Here is a 24743-nt window from a genome sequence, read left to right on the forward strand (position 1 = left end):
GCTGATTGGCTCAGATCCACCTCCCTAACGGGGGGAGTGAGTTCTTAGCATTCTTGAGGGAGGGGGGAGCAGCAGAAAGCTGCGTGCCTCTGGCAGAGGAAAACAGACAACTAATCTTGACAGAGAACTCAGTGCAGCGTTTCTGTGAGTGCTTATGGCTGTATTGGCTGTAAGACCTTTCTGATAAAGCTTACTTAGTTTTTACCTTTCTTTCTCCTTTAAAGGAATTTCCCATATAAGGTTCTTTGTGCAAACTCGTGAATTTGCTGTATCTATACCATACTCGAGAACGACAGTTCTGGCACTGAATCAGACAAAATAGTCAATAGTCAACAGGATTTTGTCTGTGTTTTATCTCTTCCAGCACGGGTGACAAACAATCATAAACACCATTGCTGTCAGTGTGGATCAATGCTGGTTAAACAGTTGAATCATTGTGTAAGGGACAGAAATTGCCTTTTTTCCAGCTTACGCCATTTAAAATGTTTTAACACCAGTAAGCCCACTGACACCAATATAAAGGTATGTTCTGCTGTTTGTTTCCCAAGCTAAGAAAGTGGAGATTAGTACTAGCACACTTGCTATTCATATGAGGTTAAGCACATGGTGTTTACCACCAGGATCAAAAGTTCAATTCACTGGGATTTCTATTGGCATTAGACTGCCAATAGATTATCCACATTAGTGCCACCTAGAACCCTTTAATTATTCTACAGAAAGCTTTACCATACCTGACAAAAGAGCCCTAGAAGCTCCCTCTGTTTTCTTTAAGATAGCAGTTGCCATTTTAGCTTGGTCTCTGTAGCTTCCTGCTGCAGCTCTAGCTGTTGGTAGCTCAGATCACACATTCTGCTGGGAGAGGGGAGTGAATTCTAATGAATTCTCATGGGAGGGGGGAGCAGGAGAAGGGAGTGAGGAAAGAGCTATGAAGAATCTGGCCCCAGGAATGAAGTATTTTTCTGAGAGAGGAAGTCAGATGCCAAAGAACATGTTAACAAAAAAGTGTTACAAAAAAGAGTACAGCATTTCTGTGAGTGCTTATGGCTGTATTTACATAAATCTTTCTGATAAAGCTTACTTAGTTTTTACCTTTCCTTCAACTTTTAATCTAGATTGATTAAAAACAAATTGTTAACCAAATTAATGAGATTAAGAAATAACAAATAAAGAAATCAATAAAAACCAATTCATAATGTTATTCACAGGACTCTCTCTCAATTCAATTTAAGCGTATATTCAAAATGCATCCCATCTATCCATCTATGTTGTTTACTCCTAAGAGTTGTCCTGTATAAAATGCACGTGTTGATTAATAAAAATACGTAAAAAGATACATGGCGTTCCCAACTGAGATCAGGACACATACAATCACATAGAGCCAACAAGGATTAATTTTGAATTAGTGTGCAGCAAGGCCCTAACCCCAATTCGCTGCCCATAAAGCTTGCTAACCTACCCCCTGGCTGTTCACACAAGCATACAATCAGTGGTTCAATTTAGAAAGGGACTACTACTACTTCAGCGCCTCGATCTAAAAAGTGCACACACGCCACTGTTAAATTCAAAATCGGTTTAGCGGATAGAGCACACTAATTTTAAAAGTGGCGAACAAACAGCTGGGACCTGCCACACTCGTGCAAACTAAACAGCTTCCTCACACATCACTCGTAAGCACCACCTTCCCTACATGTTTCGTCACTTCTCTTGTGACTTCATCAGGAGAAATCAGTGGTAAGTCCTCTTAAGTCTTGTCGTATATAAATTAAATTTCTTTATTTGTTATTTCTTAGTCTCATTAATTTGGTAAACAATTTGTTTTTAATTAAGCAAAAATCCACATAAACTGAAGAATTGTTACCCAAGCTGGAAGTGATTAGGTATGGGCATCTAAACATACCACACACCATTGCCTATAGAGAGCTGATAAACACACTAATATAATACACTGAAAAATACTAATGACTTGTCAGTTCAAACATTTTCTGTAAACAGAGTAATGTAACAAGAAAAAAAAAATTGTGCATACAAGTTTCCTGTACTGCACAAAACAATACTATCCTTTTTTCCCCAAAACAATGGTGTTTAATACAGGGAAACACCTATGCTGAAAGGGGTAAAACAGGCTATAAGGAACTTTAAGGCCTTGCCCCTGTAGAGATTTCATTTTAAGGGCCCATGTGATGTCAAGCCATTGTCCCGTCTGAATATAACTTGAGAATTTAAAGCAACACTGAATTGCAGAACATTAAGTTTTGATACAGTTTAGTGTTTTTTGAGCACCTGGGTTTTTTCCCAATTTAGTATGTATGGACTTTCTCAGGTCACAAAATGAGTCTAACTGCAATGAGACCCATAAGCTGGTAATGTTATTCTGATTCTGACCAGGTACACTGGACCACTTTTATCCAAATTCAGCAGAAATAAAATAAATGCTAGTGATTTGTCAGCTCATTTAACCTTTAATCAGATTCATGAGGACTGTACAGAAGTCTTCAGTGTGAATAAGCCCCCCATGGCTCCTTGCTTCATAAGAAGGACTAAAAGAACCTTGTAAACTTCCTAAATCAGCTGCAGCTTAGCAAAGGTTAACAAACTCACAGAAGCTTGGGAAAACCAAACCATAGGAAAATATTCATACAATGACTCCTTAATATGCCATTTAGAGTAACACAGAGGGAATAAAAATATTCCCAGAGGATGTTCCTTTGCAGGGCTTGCCGCTGTGAAAACTAACTCTGCCTTTGGTGCCATTAGACCACAGGCAATCATTATGTTAAGCTCAGGCTAACACAACCAACATTTCTAATGCACGTGAAAAAAAGACAATGTGGAAAATGCAGGAGTGTATATAGCTGTTTCTTCTCCCAGGCATACCAGAGACATCACTTAATAGCCTGGGGCTGTTCGAATAATCTCCTATTTACAGGCACATAAACAATGGCCAATGAGGCCTGCAGAGGGTGTCTGCACAGACAACATAATGCACTGTTTGACATACAGTTGTTCCCTCATTAAATGAACAGTAAAGCTTTAAGACATGTTCTTATATGAAAGGGCATGTTGTGGCATTTAGAAATACATATGCATGTTCTTCCCGATTTTCATCCGACAGAACTTCCATTAAATTTTCTGCGTATCTTTCTAACAGGCTGGGGAAACTGATCAACCAGATTAGGTTTGTCATTTAAAAAAAAATAAAGCATTTTTGTATTAGTTAATACATAAAAGTGTTTGCATATTGCCAACCACTGAAAGATAGCTTGAATATTTCAGATTTATTTCAATAGCAAAAAAACACCTAGTAATATATATACCTAGATCCATATAGACCACACACCAATGTCTGCACTGGTGCAGCTCGATTGCAAGGTCTGCATGCCCAGTATGTAAATGCTACTGTAAGTAGATACAGCGCAGGGTGTAGGACACTTGTACTGGTCTTCAGTTACCTCAAAGAGCCAAAGAAGAGACAAAAATAATAAGTGTAGCACATAGACTTCAAGCTGTTACTTACATTGGCACTTCAAAGTCACGCATTTCAGCCTCTGACATGCACCAGTTTCTCCAAATCCATCCCAATTTGTTTAGCTGTAGCTAAGTGCAATATATGGTTTTAACTTATATATGTTTTCAAACATTCTATTAACTAATCACAGTTCTAGATGAGTTCTGTGGAATCCAGAAAGCAGTATGTGTATTTGTGAGGTTTGGAATTACAGACTGCTTTGTGTGGTGATCTGTGCCAAATGAGCTTATGCAATAACCACATTGGCAAGGATTTTGAGACAACTGATCATTAATCCAGACAGTCATATTTAACTAATGTCATATAATATCACTGAATTTTTTCTTTAGATTTTACAACTGCTTACAAGTTGCAAGTACAATGAAAGAAACTGAAGATTAAATATAGAAGAGGGGAAGTTAACAGCATAAATTATGGATACTAGAGAGGCCCAAAGCCGACTCAAACAATATAAAAAGATACAAGACATTTCCATCTGCAGTGAGTTGCAGTGCATTCCAGCAATGTTATTCAGATGTGAGATTTGTTTCAAAGGTTTTTCACTAGACTGTGGAAATTGAGTAACTGTCAACCAGACACTACTGTAGAAACTGTGTCAGGATGTCTAACATTTTATCTCCTTAGATAGAACATGTATGTTTAGCTTTATACTTCTGCACACTTTTGCCATAAACTTTTTACATGAAATCCATCAGAGCTCATACCAGCAGATAAAGTCCAAAGCTCAGTTGGCATTTAATTGCTGGTTGTGATAAATGAAAGAGAGGTTATTAGATGTTAACAGCTGGCGTGCTTACTTGCACGGCCTGGAGGTACTAATTTCTGCACCAGTCAGTCATTCATTTAGGGGGTGTGGTGAAAAGAGGGACAAATCCTTTCAAGGGCTATTTAAAAAAAATAAAGTTATTAAGCCCTTGGATAACAGAGAATGCTATTCAGGTTTGCAAGTGCCCTAAAGAGCCAATCCATTAGAAAGCCACACCCATAAATACTATAGATACAGCCAAAGTAGTACATGCGACAGACATGGCTACACCAGTCCACTGAATAATTGTACTTGGAAATGAGGCACTAAGGGGCCTATTTATTATGCTTTTCAAAATGAAATTTGGCAAAAAAAACTATGTAAAAAGCTGTGTAAAATAAATGGAGAAATTCACCACCCAAAAGCCAGATTTGATGCCGTTATCTTGTTTGTTCCAGTGGAAGAAAAAATGTTTAAAACAATTATGCAGATTTTGCGCCATTTTTACACAAAGAAGCCTGTCGATGTGGGGCGCATTTTGTTGACATTTTTTACACAGCATAATAAATCTGCCCCTAAGTTATTCAAACTATGATATGCACAAATATATTCCTCTACTAATATGTCCTATCAGAGTGTGCATTATCAATTAATCTAATCATAAGTCAGGTTTTTAGGCCCTATTTGATTGAAAACTGTCCACATTAGTAGACTATCAGCCTGTGTATATACAAATGTATATACAAATTCTGAAACAGATTTAGAGAAGTCATTGCCTATACAGAGATCGTAGGCTTACACAGCTGGCATGCACAATGAGCCGTTTACTATTACAGTAAGGCCTTGTTAACTCTAGTGATTATCTACTCGTGGCAGCAAAGCCTAATGCATGAGAGCTGCAACAAGGTAAAACATCATACACCAAGAAGATTACATCACCCCACCACTCAATTAAATAAATTATACTAAAACTGCAACAGAATCTCATCCATACAAAGCGCAATAAAATTAGGATAATTTTAATTCAGGAGACATAAAACATAAGTGAGTCCCCCCTCATCTTGTATAAAATAATAAATAATGTGTGTCACTGGGCTTAAAATGCTCTTTATTAAAAATTGCCCCTTTATTGGAGCTGCCTATAGATCTATTGTGGTCCATGTCATGTTTCAAATGAGAGTCAGGCTTGTTCTAACCACCCAGGCAGAAGCAGAGTGCAGCTGGCTCACTTGCACAACCAGAGTAAGGAAGCAGCAGGAACTTGAATTATATGGGTGGGACTAGTAGGGCTTTTAGAAGAATTTTTAATAAATCAGCCTGAAACATGTATTTTTTTTTTTTTTAAGCACATCCCTTAAAAAAATACATGTTTCACAACTTACAACAAGAAGGGGGTATTTAGGCATCTGCAATAAGAAGTAACAATCAAAACACAATGTTTGCTCTTATGGCTACTTTTTACAGCGTCGCTATGATTTCCTAAAGTCGCCCGAAGTTGCCTCTCAAGGAAACTTCGGGCAGCTTCGGGAAATCATAGCGACTCGTCTGCCATCCCACCAGCCGGTGGGATGGCATTGCGGGGAGATTAGTCACCCGCAGTAACAAAGATTTGTCGCGGGGCGACTAATCTCCCCGTGTGCCACTGCCCTAATACACAACTTTCTATGGGAAGCATAGGCAATGCACATTGTTTCCCACCGACAATTTACACTAATGCTGGTGGAAAGGGAACATTGAAAACTTTTGTCGCCCGCATTGGACAAGATTAAGCACAGATGACAATATGTCCCTCGTGCCTGTGCCTTGAATGTTGTAGGTTGCTCTAACTTTAACAACTGGTGAATAATGCAGGTCTTTCACCAAGCATGCTGACTAATTAACCTGTTGCACAGGCTACAACTTTGGTCTGACTAGCTGGAAAATCAGCTGAAGGAGAAAATACCAATAAGGCCCACTAATATGTTGCCCTTTGGCATCCACCGGTCACTAAGCTTATGGGGCGGATTTCATACAGAAGATACATTCAAGTGTGCATTTACTGCATGAAATCTGTCCTGTGTGTGCCATGAGAAGCTGATGCCACAAGGCAGGGCAGTTAGGTAGCCCTATGGGCATTTCCTCTCCAATGATTTCCTGCTGGCAGAAGAAAAGGAGTGTATCATATTAGCTTTGGAAGACAAATTGTCACCTTACTGCACGCAAAAAAGCCACTTTCAAAAGCGATTTCAAGTAAAATTGATGTTTTTTTCACAAGTGTTTTTAAAAAAAATTGGCAAAGTATTATAGCAGTGATCCCCAACCAGTGGCTCAGGGGCAACATGTTGCTCCCCAACCCCTTGGATGTTGCTCCCAGTGCCCCCAAACCAAGTAGTTATTTTTGAATTCCTGACTTGGGGGCAAGTTTTGGTTGAATAAAAACAAGATTTCCTACAAAATAAAACCCCCTGTAGGCTGCCAGTCCACATAGGGGCTCCCAAATAGCCAATAACAGTCCTTATTTGGCACCACTGGGAACATGTTTTATGCTTGTGTTGCTCCCCAAGTCTTTTTCCATTTGAATGTGGCTCACAGGTAAAAAAAGGTTGGGACCCCTGTATTATAGCATGGGACCCACAACTATAGGATATCCTGCAAGTTACTACGGTGGTTTTCAAATGTTCTTCATGGTTTTTTGTCTTAAAAGGACATGTAAACCCCACACACAAAAATGTAATCAGTGAACAGCCTCTTTGAAATCTTTCAATACCTGCCACACTGGTTGTCCAGAGGTTAAGGGCTCTGGCACACAGGGAGATTAGTCGCCCGCAACAAATCTCCCTTGTCACGGGCGACTAATCTCCCCGAACTGCCATCCCACTGGCGAAAATGTAAGTCGCCGGTGGGATAGCACACGCTGCGCAGGCGATTTTCAGCAAATCGCTGAAGTTGCCTCGCGAGGCATTTTTGGCAATTTGCAGAAATCGCCTGCGCAGTGTGTGCCATCCCACCGGCGACTTACATTTTTGCAAGTGGGATGGCAATCCGGGGAGATTAGTCGCCCGCGAACAGGGAGATTTGTCGCGGGCGACAGAGCCCTAATAGTAAGGCTACAGTGTCCCCTTTATCACTTAGATTTCCTTCTCCTCCTCTAACCCACTCGGCCCCCTCCCTCGGGAATTTGCTTTGGCTGTTGGCTTGTGGGCATGCTCAGTTGTTCTAAGCTGAGATTACTAAACATGCTCTCCAGTCTAGCAGTCAGTAAAGAGATGGCATTGCTGGTTCCCAAAGAAACTCAGCTCTAGCTGTCTGCTTCAGTTTTTTTCTCCTGAGCTCAGCTCAAACAAAGCAGAACAGACAAGTTCTGCCTGTGTGAGCCTGTATTCTTGATGAAATGTATGCTGAATAAATGTCTTTGTGTGTGTATGCTGTTCGCAGATTTAAATGTATCTGATTATGTATCAGAGGAAAAAAGGCCACCGGGTGAAAGCTGCTATTTGCTTTAGGAAAATGTGATGGTGCTAGAAAACAGAGGGGATATATGCAGTACAAATGATGCCATTTGGGTGGGGGAGACGTGCCCAACTGATATACATTGTACGTAAATGTATACTTTACATGTCCTTTAAAGTCTTACCCTGTGTTCCAAGACTGCATAACACATTATAAGCAACCTTTTAGCCAGTTTTACAGCCTTCTACAAAAGTATCTATTTGAAAAAAACAGATAAATCTTAATTTCCATCCACAAGAATGTCTAGTTTGGGGCAGAAAACATTTTTGCACTTTTTCACATGAAAAACAGGAATAAAAAAAAAAAAAAACTATGGAAAATGATTTTCATGAATATCAGTCTGCAGAGTTCACAAGGTCCAAATGTATCTGGGAAAGGACCCAGATGGACCATATAAAAATATGACAAGTTACCACAATATCACTGCCTGCAAGAGCGGTAAAACTGAAATTGCAATAGTCACAGTGGAAAGATACATTTAAGACAGTTCTGCAGTCTGCTCATTCAGATTAAAGTTGCTCAGCTCCCAAGCAAGAGCTGTGGTATGCAGCAACAGATAGTAGGACAAAATTCATTCCCATTCATCTTGATGTAGTCAAGTGTAAATCAGATGCTCATTCAACCTCCACACAGATAACCGGTTCGGATTTTGTCCAAAAAAAAAAAAAAAAGTAACTATGGCAATAAAGTCACGCAGCCACATTAGACTGTTATACAACTGCCAGACCCACACTACATGCTTCCAGATGCTCAGTTTGTAATCAGAACAACTCCTTCAACTAGGGTTTTAGGCCCTATTCACACCAAACGATTTCTTTGGACTTTAACTAAACCAGATTTATCTGACAAGTAGAATAACCTGGCCCCCACCCGGGTTAAACGCTATGAAAAAGAGGAGGGTCACAACACACTACACTATAAAAACTAAATTTGGGGATCAGAAAAGGTTACATGCAGAGACTTTTGTCCAACCTCCACATATGGAGAACCAAAAATAAATGTGTCTCACTTAGATCAACAAGACATGTTAGACATTCTGAAACATTCTGTTTGGCCCAAGAGCACAATGGCCCACAAATGCAGTCATTGGACAAACTGAGTTTGTTCCCTACACCCCCACCAGCCACTGGGCTATATATGACTATAGTAAGGGGCAATGGTGGCAGCTCAGAGGGCTAAGGGTACTGCCTATGAATAAATATGATATGTTTAGAGTATGGCCTGGGAAGCATGGTGGCTGATACTGGACACCTCCCTAGTAAAGTGTGGGAGTAAGGGGCTGCGCTATTACAGGATCATAGTGTATATATTTAGCCCACTGGTCATATAAGCAACATGTTGCGCTTCTACTGAATTACAATGAGCATTTATGCATGATGGGATCTTAAGTTAAAAAGACCAATCGCATGCCTGTACGAGTTCACATAACTCACCGAGGTGCAGGGTCAGGTTGATGGTGCTGGGGTACTGGATCCCGGCCAGCATGGTCTGGCTCTGCCACCAGGTAATCTCTGCTTGGTTGTTGTAGTCAGTAAGGTACTCGGCGCCGTGTTGCAGGTGAAACTGGCCGCTGTCGCAGATGTGGCAGGACTTGGTTACCCCGGTGACTCCGGTCTGTACGCAGTACTCCTCCGGGGGAGTGCCACATGTGTTTGTGGCCACAACAGTCGCGTTAAATGCGGCATTGACAAACTCAGGCATGCAGCGCTGGGGACTCCCCTCCTCATAGCATTCATCCATTGCGGCCCGCACTGTCCCGAGTAGCAGCACGGCCAACACCGCTAGCACCGGGGCCCGCATCCTCCTGCACATAAGGGCTGGCAGCTCCCTCCTGGAGCCGACTCACAACTTCGCGACTGAAGGTCAGAGATGGGAAGGGCCGGGAGGGTCGCACCTTACTCCGCGGGAAGGGGGGGGGGTTACTCCTGGGTGTGGAAGCTGGAGGCCCCCAAAGCGAAGTTTGAAGGCGTCGGTAAGTGGGCAGCCCTGCACATGCGAAGGAGTGACTTTCTATGGCTCCGGGCTGCCCTGCCTGTGTCTGGCTCTCACTTGGACCCGCTGCTGCCTTCACTCCTCCCCTGGAAGTTTCTTCCCTGTGCAGCTGCTGGAGCGGGACACTTCCCACAGCGGTTCCTTGTTGGGCAGGGATTATTGCCTAATAGTGCGGGGCGGAATCAGGTTCCGGTAGCTCTGAGGGGGGACTATATCCTAATTCTTAGCTGTTCCCTGCTGTACTGTGCAGGAGGGGCCGGTCCAGGACACAGGGTGGGGAGGGGGGTACGCAAGGCATGGTGGGGAATAGATGCAAATGAGCAGCTGACATTGGAGTGTTCCTCCTCATACTTTCCCTCACACTTAATGAAATGGCCCCTGGAGCCGTGCGACTGTGCAACCCTCGGACGTTCTGATACCATAACTTGGACGTTGGGCTTTTCTTGTAAGAAGGACTAAAGCTGTATTCTCCTGGGAGTCAGTGGAGCGATAGTGCCCTAGGGCGCTGCTACCGTGTCCCCTTTGCACCCTGCCTGAGGCCTGCTTATTTATGGGGCAGAGTCTACAATGGCTTTGCACATGTTCTGGGAAGCAGGAATCCAAACTCCTTATTAGGAATATTGTTTCATGGATCCGTTCGGGATCTTTTTTTAACAGGTTTTCAAAACCCCATTGACATAGGAGTATATTCACTTTATTTTAGCCATCTTTAAAGCTGCCTGCCCTGCAAGCTAAGGAGCCTTTGTGCAGTAAATATATAGATGGAGTGGTCCCAGATAGAAGAGTATTACAGGCTATCCTGGGGGCTTTTATATTTAAGATTAAGGGTGTTGTCATTGTTTTTATGACGGTTTATATTTCTTTGGGGATTACTACTGTAGACTTATGTAAAATATAAAAGTATTTAGGCAAAAGTTGTATTTTATGGGTAATGTAATCAATGGTCTTAAGTTTGCTGCTTGTCTAGTAACCCATAGCAACCAATCAGCAGGCAGCATATACTGTTCAGCTGTTTGAAACAATAAAACTCAATATATATACACCAGACTCTGATTTTCCCAACAAAATGTCATGGAAACCTAATTTTACATAATTTGTTATAATGTGTCTAGATATTTACTTTGTAAATTTAGTAGCATATGCTTTCATTTTCCTTAAGATGTCATCAATTCCTCTTATTCTACTTTTGTCCACTGAGAGACATTTAACTGTAACACAATTTAACATACTGTATCACCAATTAGAGTAAAGCTTTTTTTCTAAATTTGAAGATACAGTGGGGCTACCTGCAGTAGGGTAAAATCCTTATATCACAGCAATGTAAATATATTTAGGAATGCACCAAACCTGCTTTTTTTTTGGCCAAACCCACCCTGACAGATTCTGGTGAATCCTAATTAGCATGTGCTAATTAGGATAGGGAAGGGTTAAAAATTGGTGCACATGGCGAAAACCCCCCCTAAAATGTAACCCTTTCCGAATGCTAATTAGGATTCGGTTCGGCCAGGCCTGTGGATTCGGCCAAAACCAAATCCATCAAAAAAAAGGCTGAATTTGGCACGAATCCCAAACTGAAATCCAAAAATCCATTTATTTAGTTTTCACCTATAAATTGTGGAAACCTCACACGTGGCATTTTTAAAAATTCCCTTAGTGGCCTAACTACAAACTACATCAGGGCATAAACACAAGCAGATTTTAGCCAGGCTTTTGCCCATACTCCCCTGCAATTATAATCCCCATGATGCATTGCGTCATTATTTTAGCGTAATTATGTAAATATAATGACACAGGGCACAAATGATGAGGTAATGACCAGAGACACATTCTCATGAGAATTGCTAGTGCCATCTTGAAAACGCAGCATATTTCAGCCACAGGTGTGGTTGTTGCCATTGTATTTGCATTGCAGTGTATGCTCATGGAATGTTAATAGTGTTTTTCAGCCAGTGGCAAAAAATGCACTGTCCTGCATTCTGTCCTGCTTGTGCTTGTGTTGTGCCATTTGGCCGATCCATTGAATTTTAATATGAATGTATTATTGGTTTAATAACACCAGTGAGAGAGTTTTAAAAATGGCATGTGTGGCCTTAGACTTTTGTACATTAGTTAGTATATTTCCTGCAACATCAGAGAAAACCCAGTAACTTATGTATTGATTGTAGCTGTTATTCTTACAGACTTAAAGGAGAACTATACCCCCGGGCGCTAAAAGCCCCCTTAACTATCACTGCCTTGACCCCCCTCACCTCCCTTTTTTTTTGCATAGTTTAAATGTTTAAACTGTGTCCCTATCGCTAACTGCTAGATAAAAATGCAGAGTAGCAGCAGCGTTCCTGGGCGACATCTTCTTACTGACTGAAGACACTTCTGGTCTCTCTGCTGATACGAACCTGCTTGCGCATGCGCAGTTAGAGGTAGCAGGAAATCAGCTTCAACTGCGTAGGCGTAAGCAGGGTCCGTGTTGGCGGTGAGACCCAGAGTCATCAGTCAGTAAGAAGATGTCGACCAGGTACGCTGCTGCGCTACATTGCATTTTTATCTAGCGGTTAGCAATAGGGACAGAGTTTAAACTTAAACTATGCAATAAGAATGCTAGCTAAAATTGAAGAGTAGTGCAGCAGTGTACCTGGCCAACATCTTCTTACCAACTGAAGCTGATTTCCTGCTATTTCCAACTGTGCATGCACAAGCAGGGAAAATAATCTCTCCTGTGGGTTTTGTCACCCATAGGAGAGATGATGTCTCCTGCTTGTGCATGCACAGTTGGCGGTAGCACCCAAAAATACTGCCATTGGGACAAATGGGAATTGCTGTAGGTGAAATAATTGATTGAAATTTCTTTTTTCAATTTTGCGCCATTACGCATTGCATACGTTTTACCTGCAACAATTTACATGCGGCACAATCAAAAGGTATATTTGGCCACTTTGTCGTCCAAAGTGTGTGGTGACTTGCAGATGCCTGCATTACATTCACATTTACTAGGGTTCTGACATTTTCACCAAAGTCAACTCACCGGTGAATGAATAGATAACAAAACAATAGAGAGTGTTTTAGTTTATAGATCAACAGCCTATCAAGCAGAAGGCTCAGTGGGATTTACTTTCACACCAATGGTGAGTGATTCCTAGCATTTTGTTGCCCACATACTGAGCTGTTAATCACTTGGTTGATAAAAGCCTGGAATTGCTAGAAATGCCATTGCCTTTAAAGAAGCATACGTGTAATTCAAGGAGCAATGATTTCTTTGTCTTGAAAGTTTTAAAGCCTCACTGAGTGGATGTTTTTGTGTTCTTGCAGTCATTATTTCTGTACATGACACAACAATTCCTTACCATGTTCTCAAATGGATTGCAAGTTTGCTCAAGGTGCGAACAGTGGGGTTGTTATCATGTTAGGAGGAAAGGGATGCTTCCTATTAGGCAGTAGTCTAACTTTAAAGGGATTCTGTCATGATTTTTATGGTATACTTTTTATTTCAAAATGGCAAATGATTCACTCTATCATTTAAAACTGTATTCTTGAACCAACAAATGTATTTTTTTAGCGGTAATATTGGTGTGTAGGCGCCATCTCAGTGCATTGTGCCTGAGTCTGAGCTTTCAGAAGGAGCCATCGCTACACATTAGAACTGCTTTCGTATAACCTATTGTTTCCCCTACTCCCATGTAAGGGCTCTGGCACACGGGGAGATTAGTCGCCCGCGACAAATCTCCCTTGTCATGGGCGACTAATTTCCCCGAACTACCATCCCACCGGCGAAAATTTAAGTCGCCGGTGGGATGGCACACGCTGTGCAGGCAATTTCGGCAAATCGCCTCGTGTGCCAGAGCCCTAAAGAGTGATTAAAGTTTATAAGAGCACAAGTCACATGTCTGTGGCACCTGGGAAATGAAGAATATGGCTAGCCCCATGTGAAATTTCCATATTAAATATTGAAAAAAATTTGTTTGCTCTTAAAAAAAAAAAATGCAGAATTCTGCAGGAGAATCTCTATTAACTGATGTGTTTTGGAGAAAAAAAACATGTTTTCCCATGACAGTATTCCTTTAAGTCTAAGACTTCTGTCAACTTTTATGAGGCAAGATACAGCAACAAGTGTCAATTCAGTGTTTTCCTAGCAACACAAAACACAAAGATTTTAATCTGCCACAGCTGCAGGATGACAGACCAGCAGGGAGAGGGTCTGCCGGGCCTTCCTTTCCCTAACATAAACCATGCACAGTGCAGGATTTATGAAATCTATGCGGGCATTAGTTTTCAAAGAGGAAGTTTGTCAGGTTTTAGTTATATGTTCCCTGATCAATTCAGTTCAATTGATCTGTTATAGCCTTACTATAGACGCAGTCTCTATATAGAAAATCAGTATAATGCACAAACCAATACATACAACTATTAATTGATACATACAGTATAATGTATAAAATGCCATAATACGCTGCCATTTGTATATGCAGTTAATTTGGGCTGTCTAACCAAAGAGCAATGCAGTCATCACAGCTCTGGCTTTGTCAAATAGGCACCCAATAGTTGTCTTTCTTACAGCTTAGCATGTAGGCATCTATACAGAATATAGATATATATGTATATACATAATATATAATAAATAATATAAAAAAATGAATGTATAAATGTGAATACAATGCAAACAGACAATGCAGTGTGTCATTATACTGGACTACTTAAATAAGTTACCAGATCATCTGAAATATCAGTTAATAGCCAAAAAGCAGTGATCGATTCATTAAAGGAGAAGTAGGTAAAAACTAAGTAAGCTTTATCAGAAAGGTCTATGTAAATACAGCCATAAGCACTCACATAAATGCTACACTGAGTTCTCTGTCAAAAGATTTGTTGTGTCTGTTTTCCTCTGCCAGAGACACAAAGCTCTCTGCTCTCTCCCCTCTCCTGCTCCCCCCTCCTTTAAGAATGCTGACAACTCCCTCCCCCCCTTAGGAATGTGGATCTGAGCCAATCAGCAGGAAGCTGACTCATAGGAGCAGATTTATCAAAACACGAGTTCGAATCCCGAATGGGAAAAATTCGTATTGGAAACGAAAATTTCTGAAGATCGCAAATATCACGAAAATGCTTACGAAAAATCGTATTAGTCACGATTATATCATATTGGAGCTCCGAAAGTTACAAAATTTTCGTACCGAGCGATTGTAAACAGCGGCAAAACCAATCCAATTTTTTCACGCTAAAAATACAAAAAAGTCGCGCAAGCGTAGAAAAAGTCGCGGAAAATATGATGGGACCGATTGAACAAACGCTCGGAGGGTTCGTGGATAAGTAAATGTGCCCCATAGTCTTACACACTGAGCATGTACACCGGTCTTGCTCTTGGTGCAGGAGCGAGGCATTATGGGAACTTTCTTTACACAGCTCAGCGTTTTTTCTTCCTGTTTGGCTTCTGATCATCTGAACGGGAGAAATATGGGGAGACTTAAGGGCACTATTGAGACAACTGAAGGTATGTCTGCAGCTTGAGATTAACTCTTTATTAGCATTTCCTTCTCCTTTAAGCCAGTGATCCAAATGAGCAGGATAGAATGTAGTTCTCATGTTTTTTTTTTTATGATTTGCCCCCAGGGCTGTACACAAATATATGGCTCATAAGCAAATTTCAAGTATATAGTGGTAGGATGCAGCAGGTGAGCACCATCATAAGATAGGATGATCATCGCTAATAAGTTTTCTTAACTATCCACTTTAAGCCACTATACTGATGTCACTCAAACTTTGCATGTCGGTGATATTTTTGCAGGGGGGGATATGGCCTTTACAGAGAAATCATCCATAACCCTACCACTGTCTGACTCTTCTGTACTTGATTGGAATTTCATGTCTGTAAAATAGATGAGAAATTCCCACAACTAACATGTACATTGCACATAAAGAGATGTAAGAGCATGATCTGAAATTGCCCTACTAAAAGTGATGCCCAGTCATTGCTGATCAAAAGCAGTCTCACAGCATTATACTGCCATAACGGAGAATGTTCTGCAATGGCCTGGTCCAAGCTCAGATCTCAACCCAACTGAGAATCTGTGTCTCTCTTTAAAAACTGAGGTGCACAAGTGTCCCCTTACTAACCTAAACAACCTGGGAGAACACAAAATGCAGCAAAAGGCAGCAAAACAAAATATTAAAATATGCTTTGACTCCTTATTTTAGTTTGTGCTTTTTATATTGGGATCTCTTAATAAATGACTAGACATTCATGGTTTTAGTGGATTTTATTTGTGGTTTAAAAAATTTCTAAAACCGTGAAAATTGGAATGTTGCTAAATTTGCCTCCAAGTGTTCCCTGATGCTGGTTCAGACTGGCAAAATGTGAGTTCTGGCAAATGCCAGAGGGGCTGTTGTAAGATGCCATAGAAAGTCACTATTTAGTGGGCTGTACAGGACCGGCCTTACCAACTGCGGGGCCCAATTGGAATCATTTTTCGGGGCCCCCTTAGTACATTGTGAATTATGCTTAGTACAGGGGGAATCCCTATGCTGCCATAGTTTTATCGTTTTTCAGGCTGTTCCTGCTGAATTGTGCTTAATACAGGCTCCCAACATTTAACAAAATGCACATAGCAACAAATCGCTCCGCCGCGTGCAGTGCGGCAAAACATTTTTTTGCTATGCCCATGGAAAGAATGCAATTTGCCCTGCAGTGTACTCACATTCCCTGACTCACCCAACACTAGCAGAACAGAGCAGCACTGACCAGCTTTCATGCAGCCATCATACGGAGCAAACTGAATTGTGCTTAGTACAGGGCAATCCCTATGCCAGCGTTTTTCAACCACTGTTCCGCGGCACACTAGTGTGCCGCGAGATGTTGCCTGGTGTGCCGTAGGCAGGGCACCAATGTACTAGGGGGGCACTGCTCTTGGCACCAATGTACTAGGGGGCACTGCTGCTGGGCACCAATGTACTAGGGGGGCACTGCTGCTGGGCACCAATGTACTAGGGGGGCACTGCTCTTGGCACCAATGTACTAGGGGGGCACTGCTGCTGGGCACCAATGTACTAGGGGGGCACTGCTCTTGGCACCAATGTACTAGGGGGGCACTGCTCTTGGCACCAATGTACTAGGGGGGCACTGCTGCTGGGCACCAATGTACTAGGGGGGCACTGCTCTTGGCACCAATGTACTAGGGGGGCACTGCTGCTGGGCACCAATGTACTAGGGGGGCACTGCTGCTGGGCACAGAGTTAAATTTTTTAACATTTTCTAATGGTGGTGTGCCTCGTGATTTTTTTCATGAAACAAGTGTGCCTTTGCCCAAAAAAGGTTGAAAAACACTGCCCTATGCTGCCATAGTTTTATGGTATCTCTCTGTACAGGCTATGAGCAAACAACATTTTCTGGGCCCCCTCCTCCCACACCCTGCTCCCAATGGCCCCTCCCCCAGTGACCTCTCCCATCAGTACAAAGGAGACAGTTGGTAGCCAGGCCCCCCCCTAAAACATTTGTAGCCAGGGCCACACCCCTAAAACATTGGTAGTCAGCCCAGGGCCCCCTAAAGCATTGCTGGTCCTCCCCCAGGGTCCTCATACTATGGCCCACTCCTTTCTGCTCCCCCACTCCCCCCTACATCCTCCAGCCCCCCCCCAGCATCCTCCAACTCTCCCCCTAGCACCCTCCTGCTCCCCCAACTCTCCTGCAGGTGTCTTCCAGCTCCCCCAACTCTCCCCCCAGCATCCTCCAGCTCCCTCAACTCTACCCCCAGCATCCTCCAGCTCTCCCAACTCTCTCCCAGCATCCCCCAACTCTCCTCCAGCTCCCCCAACTCTCCCCCCAGCATCCCCCAACTCTCCCCCCAGCATCCTCCAGCTCCTTCAACTCTCCCCCAGGCGTCCTCCAGCTCTCCCCCCAGCATCCTCCAACTCTCCCCCAGCATCCTCCAACTCTCCCCCAGCATCGTCCAACTCTCCCCCAAGCGTCCTCCAGCTCCCCCAACTCTCCCCCCAGCATCCTCCAACTGACCCCCCAGCATCCTCCAACTCGCCCCCCAGGTGTCCTCCAGCTCCCCCAACTCTCCCCCCAAGCGCCCTCCAACTCTCCCCCCAGCATCCTCCAACTCTCCCCCAGGCGTCCTCCAGCTGCCCCAACTCTCCCCCCAGCATCCTCCAGCTCCCCCAACTCTCCCCCCAGCATCCTCCAACTCTCCTCCAGGTGTCCTCCAGCTCCCCCACCTCTCCCCCCAGGCGTCCTCCAGCTCTCCCCCCTAGCATCCTCCAGCTCCCTCAACTCTCCCCCAGGCCTCCTCCAGCTCCCCCCAGAGCGTCCTCCCCAGCATTCACCTGATTCATCCTGCTTCTTCCTCCAGTTCCCCGCTGCGTCCACTGCTTGCATCCTCACTTTCAAAGGTTGCGCCCTGTGTGTACTGACTTCACATGTACGCACGGGGCGCGACCAATCAAATTACCCGCTGACCACCAATGAAAGGGCCCGTCATTTTTAAAGGGGGCCTGGGCTAAAAAACTGTATCACGGCCGGGCCCCCTTTATGAGAAGTGTATCACGACGGGGCACGATTGGGCGCAATAGGTCCAATCGGCCTAGGACCGGCTCTGTCTGTGTACTTGAAATTGCACAGCCTAGTTTGAATCCCAGTCCAGGCCTGCCCTAAAGTCTTCTGAATTCTAAATAGGCCCTAAAAAGGGAGTTCATTTCTTTAGAGTTGTGTGTAAACTCACCAAGGCTTAAGCACCTAGAGTTTCCCTGCCTGTCAACTAATAAAACAGTCCACGTTCGTCCCCCAGCCAATGAACTTTGCCAGGTGTAATTCATTGTGTTAAGGATTTAATTTGTGTAACATGTCTTATGTTATTATATATATCTCTTGTCAAAAGCATTCAGCCTCGTGTCTTTATATGGTCTTGGAATACTGAGGTGACTTGTAATATCCTTGTATTTTATAACAGGGGGTACATTATTCACTATATATTATTTAACAAATTAATTATGGATGATTTATATGATTCACTTTTATCACATTTTACACTTTTCTGTAAGTAAGCAGTATACATTGCTATTAGTATTCTTTTTTATACATGTCTGCATTCTGTTACCAATGGAATAAGTAATGATGAGAAAATATCTGCTTTGCCATTTCAGGAGCTTAAAGATGAGTCAAAAGCTGAGGCAGTCTAAGGACACACAAATCCAAGTGGGCACCCAATTCTTTTTACACTAGACAAATCCAGGATTTAAATAGGTAATGCAGAAGGATACAGGGTTACTATAATTTAAGACGATCCCTAGAATTTCACCAAGATCTGTATTAATTGTTTGTAAGACAGAGGAAAAACCATAGGAAAATGTATCATGTTATGTCTGGAACACATAGAAGCCAAAGAAAGGGATTGGCTGTTTAATAATTAGGTAGGGGGTACTCTAACACTTCCCTTCTCACAGACATGCCCTGGCCTGACCTCCATGGTGTGTAGGCTTCCCACATACTTATCTGCTTTATTCAAAGATCCTAATGATAATAATGGTAATGACTCCAGACACCCGTAGTCCCTCCGGTCAATAAAAAGAGGCATTACAGACAAAAGCAAACCCTCATTGTTAAAAATGAAAAAGCAGATGAAAGCAGAAATTGTAGTTGGGTGGGAGCAGGCTTCTTCTAGCAGAGGGATTTGAACATCTTACTATATGGGGGGTGCTTAGAAAGGGTAGTTGTGCAGTACGAAATCTGAAAATACTAATCTAACTGCTGTTAGTAAAATGATAATAGCTAAAAAGAAAAAAAATGCTTAGACAGTTAGGGTCCAGGAGATTACCGTGGAAGGGCAATTGCCAGTATTTGGCACCAGCTTAGCTTGAAATTGCGTGGCCAGCATAAAAATAGTCATGAATGTATGAGGTATAAAGTAATACCTTGTTTTAAGAAATATGCCTTCATTATATGAGATGCCCAGCATATGTAACTGTGCAAAGTTGTTGAATAAAGAAAAGAAAAACCAAGCAATGGCATTGCTCAAAAATATTACAAGTTGTGTCTTGTCTTAGCTGCACAATCTTCTTTGCTGTATCTAATTCGTATTTTCTGATGAATGTTCTATATTTATAAAAGAAAACACAGGAATGTAGTGATAACAGAGAAGCTAAAGTGTGCAGGTTTGCTATGACAAATACACATTTTTGAAAACAAAAAGGCTTTCAGACATGACTTAAAAAAAAGCTGATATTGATAATATATTAAAATGATAGACATATGTTCTGTTGAAAGATTAATGCACAAGAGGGCAGCGTGTGCATCGGATACTATTTGTCCAGTGTAGCAGACTTCCCCCTAATTTTCATTGGGCAGTCTTCAGCTTGCCTTCCTGATCTTTCCACTGGGGGCGCTTGGACATTTGGAGACGTTGCTGCCTTGTAAGAAAGGCCCAAAAGTGCATGGAAATACCCTTAGGAATTAGTAATGTTCCCAAAGAAGTGGGGTTACAATGATGCAATTACAAGTGTGTCTGTTTTTTAAGTCTGCAAAAAAAACATCTGTAAGATGACATTTGACATAAAGCTGGATACATAGTTTGGTGAAGGGGGCAAATGAGCAGATCTTTCCCTGATACAGCCCACCTTGAGTTGGACGATATTGGGCTGATCTGTATGTTTGGACCAACCAATCGGCTCACAGCGACCTCATCAAGGAGCCATAGCGGTCCTCGCCCTAACAAGGGTTTTAAACCTGCCTCATCAACTTCTGGACAATTTTCACATCAATATCATTTGGGCAGACTAAAGGCCCCATACATGGGCAGACAGACAGAGTCTGTACAAATTCAGCCCCTTAAATCTGCTAGTGCATGGCCACCTTGAACTGGATCCACACAAGAGGATCTTTCCCCTGATATGCCTACCTAGGTGGGAAATCATTTTAATCTGATCATTTGTCCCTGGGGACAGTTTTTAAAAAAAATAAATGCAGACTGTTTTCTCAAATAGAGGAAAAACACCAACTCTATTTTTAATTAAATAACCTCCTTAGTGTTATTAAATCTCTGTTCCAGGAGCTAGAAATTGGATAAGCCCAATTTGATCCACCGCTTGGCTGACCAAATTGAGCAAAGCTCCAGTTTTTCAGTGACCTTGACTATCTTAGCATGCTTGGTCAATTTAAGTGATTATTTTGTTGCCCAAATATCTGTGGTCTTTTTACAACATTTCCTGCCTAGCTTGATTTGATCCACTGATACCTAGGCTGTAGGTTTGCCAATAGGATGAGTGTATATTGAGAGCTAGCCTGGGCAAGGCATTAGGCAAACAAGAATGCTGGAAAAATAAAAGTTAAAGCCCATAACTGTCTTCAAACAATGTGATGCATAGGAATCCTGACTGCCATAAAATCTCTTTACTAAACTTTTGTAAATCTATCCAATATTTATTCTGTTCAGACCTATCCCTTAGAATATTTTCACTCCTTCATAATTCATAGTTACATATTTTATATTTACATTCAGAATTTCATCCAATATCAATTAGACTTCTCTGTATCTCATATTAATGGAACTCCAGATTAAAGTGTATTTTTAGTGAAATTCTAACTGCTGCTTCTGCATGCTGATTGCACAGTAGTGCTCTAGACACTTGTTTCCTTTGTTATTATAGATTGTCCCAGAGGAACAACATATACATGCTTGTTTCCTGCTATTGCCATAATGATGTTTATAGGACAGCTTTCCTCCTGATGTAGCCTTTGAAAATAAATAACATCACATGGAAAGTGTATGAATGCACGTTTTTATTATACACAGAGCTATACACTTGAACAATACAGAGAGAGTGAACAATACAATACAACATAAATACATACAATATAAAATTACATTCAAGTGCTAAGTGACACAAGAGTCAGGAGGTTCCTGCCCTATGCATCTTATAATGTAAGTGGAGCACTGGTGTGCACACCAAATAGTATTTCCCCTTAATCTTAGTGCCTTAGTCCTTTAGTAAATAATTTTAGTAATCTGAGTGTATACTGTGGAAGATCTCTATGTTCTTTTTTCATATGTGGCTTTCCCTGTTTTAGTGAGAATCTCCTCATATAATGCAAAGCACAATAGATCCCTTGGTGCTTCTGTGGGTTCACTCCTAGGTTTTAAACCCTATGGGCACACTTAATAGGTATTTATATTGTAGAATCTTTACCCTGAATTCCATTATAAATCTGAATCAGGGCTGCATTTATTTGCCTGTGCAGATGCTTTCTGTTTCTTGGGAGCACATATGTTGGAAGAGATAGCCTTTGGTTACCTTGGTTCTGGTTGGTAATGAGAAAATCTGTCCCATTTTGCTTTGGCAAAAAATTAGTGAAATTGAGGGAACATTGGGGAAACAAATTTGCATTATTGAATATTTTTGGTGGTTTTGCAAAAATATTTGCCAAGGAGGAAATGCAGAATTTCAAGGCAGATCCATAGCTGCTAAAAGTTTTTGCTCATCGGTAGTTCTGGTTGCCTTCCAGCCAAGGGGATTCTTCCAGCATCTTCCCTGACACCCCCACCCACTAAGTATCTTAACTCCACCATCCGCATTTCTAAATAATTTCAGTCCAAAACCACAGAAAGAAAAGGACACATTTAGCCACAGCTACCCCACCCTGAGCCAGTCTATCTAGAATTCACCATTTGATAACTACACTTTTCTTTTTAAATCCCATAGAAACAAATAGAAAGCGAGTGAATTTTTCTGTGGTGAGCTCTAATCTCTCATTTTGATAAATCTGTACCAATGTATTTGAATGTGATAGGGACACTAGATTGTAAGTTCCACTGGAACAGGGCTGATGAGAAAGATGCATTTTCTCTGTAAAGCACCGTGAAATGTATATTGATGATATATAAATAAAGAATAATAATTATAGTTAGAAAATTATCAAGTGGCACCTCAGGATATATAAAATTGCCTAACTTTATTAGTAACCTTTTAAAAACATAGTAGTACAGGTATAGGACCTGTTATTCAAAATGCTCAGGATCTTGGGTTTTCTGGATAAGGGGGTTCTGGATAATTTGGATCTTCATACTTATCTTACTTGTCTGTTTAAAATCATTTAAACATTGATTTACCCCAACATGAATGTTTTGCCTCCAATAAGGATTAATTATATCTTAGTTGTACAGGTGTGTGATCTGTTATCCAGTGTCAGTGATACTGACACTAAAAAGACTACTTTTTATAATATTAATGTACATAAAAAGTTACCTATAGATCATTTTGATCATTTTTGACTAACAGGGCTGCTTCTATAAGTAATTGTTATCTGAAGGTCCTAAACCTGACTGTTTTGCCAACCTGACTGTCCCTTCTCAGTCTGTCAGTTATAGATTGTAATGCTAACGGCCTCCTGCTGCACAAATATGGCAGCCCCCTTATAGAGGAACATGGGGGATCAGATAGGTAATGCAAAAGCATCAGGAAAATACTTTTAAGGCAAAATTATATATATCATGCTGTGATAATGTTATAATATATGTAAACAATGTTGAATTTCTGGTGTCAGTATCTCTTTAATAATGAAACAGTACCTTGTGCTTAAAGGTAACTAAGATATAATTAATTCTTATTGTAGGCAAAACAATCCTTTTGGGTTTAATTAATGTTTATATTATGTTTTTTACTAGACTTAGGGGCACATTTACAAAGGCACGAACGCTCGTGCGTTCATGCGAACGCGTATTTTTGCCGATTTTTTTCGGGCGTCCGCACGACTTTTTCGTAGGGCGCACGACTTTTTCGTAGGGCGCACAACTTTTTCGTAGGGCACACGACTTTTTCGGACGTTTGCACGAAAAAATCGGAAAGGTTTTACCGCTGTTTACAATTGTTCGGTACGAAAATTTCATGACTTTCGGATCGCCAATCGTGACTAAAACGATTTTTTCGTAAGCATTTTCGTGATATTTGCGATCTTCCGAAATTTTCGTTTCCAATACGATTTTTTCCCATTCGGGATTCGGATTCGTGGATTAGTAAATGTGCCCCTTAAATTAGAGCTCCAAATTACCAAAAACTCCTCATCTGGGAAACCCCAGGTCCTGAGCATTCTGCATAATAGGTACTGATAATGCCTGCTAAGTTTTTGTGGTCCAGCTCCAGTCATTCAAGACTGTGACTCTAATGGGTGGTACTAAGAAACCATGCCCTAAAGTTAATAATAAAATTGCTGAATTTAAAATACCTGGAATTTTTGTTTGATCATTTTCTCACAATCCTGTGGCAGTAAGAAACACTTTAGAGTTGTCAAGAACCGGAATGGGTAAATTTAGAACTATCGAGCCCTCTGAACTATACGTAAGTGGAGTTTGCTCAGTCATATTATATATTTTTAGCAAAACTACATAAGAGACCCCAGCAGTACTCAATGACTGAATGCAAAACTATTCTTTGGACTTTCGAAAAACAAATTGAATCATACACCAATCAGCTCTCATTGTATGCAGGATAGTATTTTTCCTTAACCTCACACAATGTTTTATTAGATTCAGTCCAGTAACGCTTCTTGATTTTGCTTGTGCCAGTGACAATACAGTCCAAACGTTGGGGAACCACTTTCGGAATCCTAACAATGTACTTACAATCAGAAATGACTGAGTAAGATGCTAGTGTTTGTGCTGGAGAGGGCACTTCTGAAGAGCTGCCAGGTGCATGCTGAGAGAAGTTAGATTGCAACCAGTTGAAACAAGCTATAGATTAGGAATCTAAATGAGTGCCCATATATTGGGACAACCTGAATGTTTGCAAAAGCCACAAAGGCCTGGGCGTAACTACAATCTTTAGAGGAGATGGTGGTGGGCAGCAGATTTTCATTACTGTAAAAAAATATAAAAACTAATAAATAAAACTGGATTATTTTTGTATTCACATAAATTGGGTAAAATGTGGTGGTACCAGGGGGTGGGGTGTCACATGAAACTGGGGGTGCATATCGCAACCAAAGTGTCTCTTCCTTTTGTTGTTTATCTTTTTAGGGTT

General features: G+C 41.5%; 1 protein-coding gene across 1 annotated transcript in view; it reads right to left on the reverse strand.

Annotated features, from left to right (window-relative positions):
- lamc1 (laminin subunit gamma 1) overlaps positions 1-10017 on the reverse strand; it is a 74180-nt gene extending 64163 nt beyond the window's left edge. Inside the window, 1 exon segment of the mRNA NM_001097190.1 lies at positions 9194-10017. Coding sequence (NP_001090659.1) covers positions 9194-9560 — 367 coding nt within the window. The 5' untranslated portion in view covers positions 9561-10017.
- Between the last annotated feature and the right edge of the window lie 14726 nt (positions 10018-24743).

This window comes from Xenopus tropicalis, chromosome 4, assembly GCF_000004195.4.
Source record: "Xenopus tropicalis strain Nigerian chromosome 4, UCB_Xtro_10.0, whole genome shotgun sequence".
NCBI classification, from domain to species: domain Eukaryota; kingdom Metazoa; phylum Chordata; class Amphibia; order Anura; family Pipidae; genus Xenopus; species Xenopus tropicalis.